The sequence below is a fragment of the Ctenocephalides felis genome, unplaced genomic scaffold, assembly GCF_003426905.1.
Source record: "Ctenocephalides felis isolate EL2017-DRISC unplaced genomic scaffold, ASM342690v1 CF-g0.4_SCAFFOLD_00980, whole genome shotgun sequence".
Lineage (NCBI taxonomy): Eukaryota > Metazoa > Arthropoda > Insecta > Siphonaptera > Pulicidae > Ctenocephalides > Ctenocephalides felis.
In genome coordinates this window covers 45,268-53,109 of record NW_020537134.1, presented here as the reverse complement: position 1 = coordinate 53,109, position 7,842 = coordinate 45,268, and the positions used below count along the sequence as shown (strand labels likewise).

The following is a 7,842-nucleotide window of genomic DNA, read 5'->3' as shown; positions in this document are numbered from 1 at the left end:
TTTGTATAGATAGAGAGAATTTTTAGTTAAGGTTCCGGACCTCCTAATCATTTTGGAATACTAGATTATTTCTCCTTGTACTAGAGCGAAGAAATGCTGAACCGATTCTGACGATTCAAAGACAATGAACGAAAGGTCAACAACCAACCACAAAAAATAAAAATGAATGTAAATATTTCATTATTACTTTTTGGATTTGCTTATGGCCTAGGTTTGATCTTTTGGTATTTTTTGAAAGAAACTAGATGGATATACATACTTTGCTTTGGGTGCTTTTTTTACCTATTTGTAGTAATTTTTACCGTGCGTTTTGAGTTCAAGTCTTGGCTCATTTTTTGAATAGATGGCGTTTTTCTAAGCGGTTTCTTTTCTGTTCCAATTAGTGATCCATGAATTGCTTATCAGTGCATTGTTCCTTTTTTTGAAGAGAAATTTAATTTTTACCCAATTAAATGGAAAGGCTACTGCCGCTGGTAGATTTACTAAAAATTTTAACAAATCCATCACCCTTGAGACAATATTCGATATCCTGCAACGTTTTAAAAATGGTGAGAAGGCTTGTAGCGATTACAAATAGTTTTGGTTAGGCTGCAACAACTGTTAGAATCATCAGAGATTGAGATGGTAGCAAAATAAAAGAGGCTGCTAAATCTGCAACATCAGCAGATGCTAAAAGGATGACCCGTACAATAAGTCCTTCAATGGTCAAGATGGTGTATTTCCTTTCTAGTTGTATGCATGATCAATTAGAACCTGGTTGAAGCTATGGATATAAAAATATGTCGGCAAATTGCTTGACTGTCCTTTAGCATCCAATCCAAATTTAGTGGATTCTTATATCAGATTTTAGGTAACCGTCTTTCTTAATGATAAGAACCTTGCTACAGCAATGCGATAAATTGACAAACTAGCTGATTTATAAAGATTTCCAACAAAACTTATTTAAACAACACTATTCCTCCATAGACCACTAGTTTCTCCTAAAACTGATCCTATACTTTCACCATTTAGGGCGAAAACTTCTACAGAACGATCTCGAGAACTCAGGGCACGACGGGCTCTCCTGAAAAAACAGCAGAGGGAGGGACATCCAGCAGAGGTTCCAGCAAAATCAATAAAACAAAAATCAGTAAAACAGGAATCAGTAAAACAGAAATCAGTAAAACAGAAATCACTAGAACAGGAATCAGTAGAACAGGAATCAGTAAAACAGGAATCAGTTATCCAGGAATCAGTTATCCAAGAATCAGTTATCCAGGAATCAGTTATTCAGGAGTCAGTAATTCAGGACTTTGTTATTCAGGAGTTAGATGTTCCAGAGTCAGGTATTCAGAAGTCAGGAATCAGATTCAGGAAATTGCCTGAATTTGTTAGGAAATTTCCTGAATATGTCATGTTAATTCTAGAATCTTCCGAGTTAGCGATTATGGGAAAAAAGGCAAAGTCTGCACAGGCAACACGGAGAGAGAAAAGAACAGCCTTAAATGGGGTCCCGAGGAAGAAGGATAAAAGTGCTGCGGAACGTATGCGGCGTTACAGGCTGAGGAAGAAGTAAATATTATTTATTTATATAATAAATTTAAAACAATAGAAGATTTATTTAAGTTTTTTTTCTTGAAGAGCGAAAATGGTGTTCGAGCATTTGCATAGAAGCCGCTTTGCCAATTGAAGGACGAGAAAGGAATTTTAGGATTATATTTGAGTATACTATCAAATTCAGACAGATGGAGAGAAATTGTAAATAATAATAAAATAATATAATATTTATAAATCATAAATTAAATTGAAGGCTATGTTCTGGTCGGTTATGTTTACAGCTTTTATGGCTAAGGTGATTTAATGCTTTAAACGATTCGAATATTTCATTATGGAAGTTCCATACACCACTAGTTCCATTTTAAAATTAAAATACTTTTTGTTTTATGACTATGAGTCTATGTTCAATAAGAATCATTATGACCTGAAACATATAGAAAACAACAAATTAGCAAATCAGACTTAATAATAACAAAAACTATAAATTGATAAATTATAAATTATAATAATATAATTTAATAATTATAAATTATGAATTAAATTGAAGGCTATGTTCAGGTCGGTTACGATGACAGCTTTTATGGTTCATATCTATGCTAAGGTGATTGAACACTTTAAATAATTCAAATATTTCATTATGGTACTAGAAGTTCCAGCAATTTGCCTTAAGGCACGATGCTATATACCACTAGTTCCATTTTAATATTAAAATACTGTTTGTTTTATAACTATGAGTTTATGTGCAATAAGTTTCAGAATGACTTGAAACGTCTAGAAAACAACAAATTAGTAAACTCAAACTTAATAATAACAAAAACTATAAATTGAGAAATTATAAATTATAATAATATAATATAATAATTATAAATTATGAATTAAATTGAAGGCTATGTTCAGGTCGGTTACGATGACAGCTTTTATGGTTCATATCTATGCTAAGGCGATTGGACGCTTTAAACAATTCGAATATTTCATTATGGAAGTTCCAGCAATTTGCTTTAAGGCACGAAGGTATAAACCACTAGTTCCATTTTAATATTAAAATACTGTTTGTTTTATAACTATGAGTCTATGTGCAATAAGATTCATTATGACTTGAAACATATAGAAAACAACAAATTAGCAAATCAAACTTAATGATAACAAAAACTATAATTTGAGAAATTATAAATTATAATAATATAATATAATAATTATAAATTATGAATTAAATTGAAGGCTATGTTCAGATCGGTTACGATGACAACTTTTATGGTTCATATCTTTGCTAAGGCGATTGAACGCTTTAAACAATTTGAATATTTTATTATGGTACAATTCCAAGTTCCAGCAATTTGCCTTAAGGCACGATGCTATACACCACTAGTTTCATTTTAAAATTCAAATAATGTTTGTTTTATAACTATGAGCCTATGTGCAATAAGATTCAGAATGACTTCTAAAAAACAACAAATTAGCAAATCTAACTTAATAATATCAAAAACTAGAAATTGAGAAATTATAAATTGAATTGAAGGCTATGTTCAGGTCGATTACGATGGTTCATATCTATGCTAAGATGTTTGAATGCTATACTATACCTCTGAATGTCTTTTTTTTATTTATTCTATTTTAATATTAAAATTAGTGGTGCATTGCATTGTGCCTTAAGGCAAATTGCTGGAACTTCCTGTACCAAAAATTAAGATTTTTAAAAAATATTCCATTTTCTTTTAGAGCTCTGAAAAAAAAAACGTTTTTTGAGTTTTTTAAATTTTGAAAAAATTGACATTTTTGAAAAATTTGATTTTTATACTTTGAAATATTTTGAAAATCTTGAACTTTTTAACTTCCCGTAGGGTTATTTATAGTAATAGGACGAAAATCGAAAATGAAAATTTTTGCATTTTTTCACGTTTCAGAGGTTTCTGAACGTTTTGGCATACCTCAGAAAAAAATTATGTGTGTGTGTGTTTTGTGTGTCCGTATTTTTTCGCCCACGTTTTCGGGCGCACGTATCAACCGATTTGAATAATTCAAAAATCATTCGATTACTATTGATGGGGAGAAGTGGTGATTAGTTTTTGGCAAAGACAGGTATAGCCGTTATGGAGATACGAAGCCAAGAGTGCAGAAAATAGAAATCGAGTTATTGAGAGAACGGAGCATCCGATTCGAATGATTCAAAAATATTCAATTTGTATTGGTAGGGAGAAGTGGTGATTAGATTTTAGCAAAGGCAGGTCTAGGCGTTTCGGAGATATGCAGCTAAAAGTTCAATAAATGGCAGTTTTTGATAGAAATAAGCATCTGATTTGAATGATTCAAAAAACTTTCTACTTGGGCTGACCTGTTTTGGAAAAAAAACAATAGATTTTCAAAAAAAAAATTTTTTACTAATTTTAATTTATCGAATATTTTATTATGGTTAAGACATAATGCCATACACCACTAGTTTCACCAGTTTGTTTTATAACTGAGAGTCTATGTGCAAGAAGATTCATAATGACTTGTAACGTCTAGAAAGCAACAAATCAGCAAATCGAAATAATATCAATAACAAAACAACTCTTGAATATAATGTAATAATAAAAAATGTTTATTTACTAAAAAATATTTACAGTTATTACTAATTATCAATTCAATTCATCAAGATTAGATTACATTTGATTAATTAAAACATAACCAGTATGTTTTCCACGATACATAATATCTCAAACAACAGTTTCTTTTTTATGTATCTCCTGGTGTCTTATGAGAGTCTTCTTTTGTATAAAAGTCTTACCACAAGTCTCACAAATAAAACGACGGTACTTAGCATGCCTCTTTATATGATTATTTAGAGCTTCTGGTTGTTCAAAGCCTTTACTGCAAGTCTCACATTTGAAAGGAAGGTTCTCAGCATGCATCTTCGAATGCTCTGTCAGTCCCTTTGATGTTCCATAGCCCCTACCGCAAGTCTCACATTTGAAAATATGGACCCCAGCATGTACCTTTGAATGCTTTCTTAGTCCTTCTGACTTTCTGAAGCCCCTACCACAAGTGTCACATTTAAAAGGACGTGTATAGGAATGAAGAAACATATGTTGCCTGAAATCACTTATATGAGAAAAAGTTTTATTGCATACGTAGCATTTAAAAGGTGTGGTTTGGAAAAGCTGATGTTTTTCTAATTCATGCAAAAATCTAAATTGTTTACCACATGTTTCACATGTATACCATCTTGCTTCAGAATGTTGTGCAGATATTATTAAGAGTTTCTGATATGTCTTGTAAGGGGGAGGACGTGGTCTGGTGTGACCAGCTACATGTCTTTTTAAACTGGTCAAGTAGGAGAAGGATTTAGAGCATAATTCACATGTGAAAAGAGGCATACCGGTGTTTGTTTTTGCTGGTTGACCGAATGTTTTGTTTCTTTGATTTTGGATTTTATTTAAAGGTCTTATAGGTACCTTACCAGCATTTTTGTTTTTTAATGCCTTCTCAGAATGCGTTGTTAAATGCTGGACTAGTGTAAAAAGACTATCGAAAGACTGTTTGCATCTTTTACATATATAATCATGTTTAGTTCCTTTTTCTAATGCTATACCAGACTTCATAAAGAGTTTTAAGCATGGTGTATTATCTTTGGGAGAAGATACTTGTTTCATATCAGATGAAATATTGGATTCTTGGTTTGTAGAATGATTTGCAACATTGGTTGAAGATTCCAGTGATTCAAACTGTGTTTTTTCAGACATATTTTATGCATTCACTTTATTGATTTTAAACTTTTTTAAGGTGCTCCTTGTAAGACACAGCTACTCTAGACAAGATTCTGGTTTAAAATCAGCTGAAATATCAAATTATTGCTTCATAGAATGATTTGTAACATTCAATGGCTCATCAATATATTCTATATCATTCGATAACAACTTTGGATCTTGAGATGTATTTTATATACAGACTTTATATAATAATAACAACTTTATACCTTTTTAAGGTGTTCACAGCTATTCTAGGGACGATTCTGGTTCAACATCAGCTGAAACATCAAATTCTTGCTTTATACAATGATTTATAACATCCAATGGCGCATTGATATATTCTATATCATTCAATAACAACCTTGGTTCTTCAGATGTATTTTATTTCATATAATAGAATTGATTTTATACCTTTTTAAGATGCTCCTTGTAAGACACATCTACTCTGGACAAGATTCTAGTTTATAATCAGCTGAAATATCAAATTTATAGAATGATTTATAATACCTAATGGCTCATCGATAAATTCTATATACTGATTTCTATATATAATAGAAACAACTTTAAACTTTTCTAGAGAGCTTCTTGTAATATTTACAGATAGTTTTATAATTTAGGATTTCCTATGATATTGCCTCCTTTACAAGAATTTGTACAAACAATTAACTGTTTGTTTAGATTTTTCCTTCACTGACTTTTTTTTGGTTCACTTTAATGTAATAGCACTCTCCAGAAACCTTTTAACAAAAAGATAAAAATAATATCTTATTATTTTTTAAAAATTCATCTAATCTACAAACACTGTCTACTTACTCTTCTTTTCATAACTTTTTGTTTCCACCATTGCAACCTCAATCACTTCAGCAAAATTCACACCATTTGGCGCGTTTTTTATAACTATTCAATAATTGATAAAAAAAAGTTCTGAAAAACTGCTGAATGTATTGCGTTTATTTATTATGCCATATGTATTTATTAATATTAAATTAATAATTTTAATAATAAACATCAACAGCTTTTAAACGAGATATCAATGTACAAAATTTGGCGGGCAAAATTATTATCTATGGTCAAGCAGTCCAATAAGGCGCCGACGCGTACCAACATTAAAAGTTTCAAAATAATTTTTGCAATTTAAAAAAATAACTAGTTGTAAGTAGTAAGTAAGTAGTTGCATTAACTTCCCGATACATATACGAGTACATAAATAATTAATAACAATTGCAATTCAGCTATTTAGATAAAATATTCCACTGTTTATTTTGCTTTCAGTAAAAATTAATCACTGCAATTTCCAATTGATGTTTTTCAAACATACTTATAATATCTGTAATTGTATAAATAAAACTAATTAATTAATTTCTTTAACACATTTCTTTTAATCCAATGCGGGTTTTAAAAGTATATTTTATTTAAGTGTGGACGTCAACTGTAATCAGTAGCTACATACGATACACCACAGAACGGACAGATGCTTCGCCATAGGTTCTGATTAGAATCGCTTAAACTCCAAAAGGCAAAATTCTTAACTTTTTTTAATTTTTATAATCATAAAAAATATTGTAAAATTATTTCCAAATTATATAAAAAATATAAAATTACCATCTTTGATATTTACTTGGCTCTAAAGCATTCGTCCAGAATGTTTTGCACATTATGGCTATACGAGTTAGTCGAAAATGGAAATTTTTACATATCTTCAAGTTTCAGAGGCTTCTAAACATTCTGGCATACTTCAGAAAAAATGGATGTGTGCGTGTATGTATGTATGGATTAAATTTTTCGTCCACGTTTTCGGGCGCATGGATTAACCGATTTAAAAACATTCGATTCCTATTGATAGGGATATGTGCTGATTAGTTTTTGGCAAAGGCAGGTCCAGCCGTTACGGAGATACGGAGCAAAGAATGCAGAAAATAAATATCGAGTTTTTGAGAGAACGGAGTATCCGTTTAGAATGATCTAAAAAACTTTGAATTTGTAATTATTGGGAGAAGTGTTGATTAGTTTTTGGCAGAGACAGGTCTAGCCGTTTCGGAGACACGGAGCAAACTGTGCAAAAAATGGCAGTTTTTGAGTAAACTAAGCATCCGATTTGAAAGATTCAAAAAATATTCCGCTTGGGTTGACGAAACGATTGTTTTTGGGAAAAGAAAAAAAAATCAATTTTTTTTTTAACTTCCAAATTTTTTTTTGAATATCGAAAATAATTCATATTTACAAGATTTTAATTCGGTACGGAAAGTTTCGAAAATTTGTCTCAAGGCACAAGGCACGATGTCATACACCACTAGTTTATTATTTTATTTTCAAACAAAAGTTTTTCCGTCCAAATGGGGTTATAAAAATAATTGACTGACGACCATTTGTCAATTTTTTATAAAAAATAATGAAAAAATGTACTGAAAAATTCAAAATTAATTAATAAATGAAGACATCGATTTGTAATAAATTATGGATCAGAAAAATTGAGGTTTGCAGATGAATAATTTATTTACTAATAGTAATATATTTAGTAATAACAATTAAATGTTAAAAATTTGATGTTTTTTTAAACGGATTTTTTTCCAAATGTCAAATA

General features: G+C 30.5%; 2 protein-coding genes across 2 annotated transcripts in view; one reads left to right on the top strand and one right to left on the bottom strand.

Moving 5' to 3' along the window:
* LOC113365396 overlaps positions 1–1,732 on the top strand; it is a gene marked incomplete in the record, with an annotated part of 39,860 nt that extends 38,128 nt beyond the window's left edge. The window contains 3 exon segments of the mRNA XM_026606967.1: positions 1,012–1,325; positions 1,407–1,551; positions 1,621–1,732. Of these exon segments, the coding sequence (XP_026462752.1) occupies positions 1,012–1,325; positions 1,407–1,551; positions 1,621–1,669 (508 nt within the window).
* Positions 1,733–4,229: 2,497 nt separating this feature from the next.
* LOC113365391 (zinc finger protein 92-like) lies at positions 4,230–5,255 on the bottom strand. The gene has a single exon (XM_026606961.1). The coding sequence runs from the start codon at positions 5,253–5,255 to the stop codon at positions 4,230–4,232; it is 1,026 nt and encodes a 341-aa protein (XP_026462746.1).
* Between the last annotated feature and the right edge of the window lie 2,587 nt (positions 5,256–7,842).

Coding starts and splice junctions, on each gene's coding strand:
- LOC113365391 (XM_026606961.1), bottom strand. CDS start 5,255: ATGTCTGAAAAAACACAGTTTGAATCACTGGAATCTTCAACCAATGTT.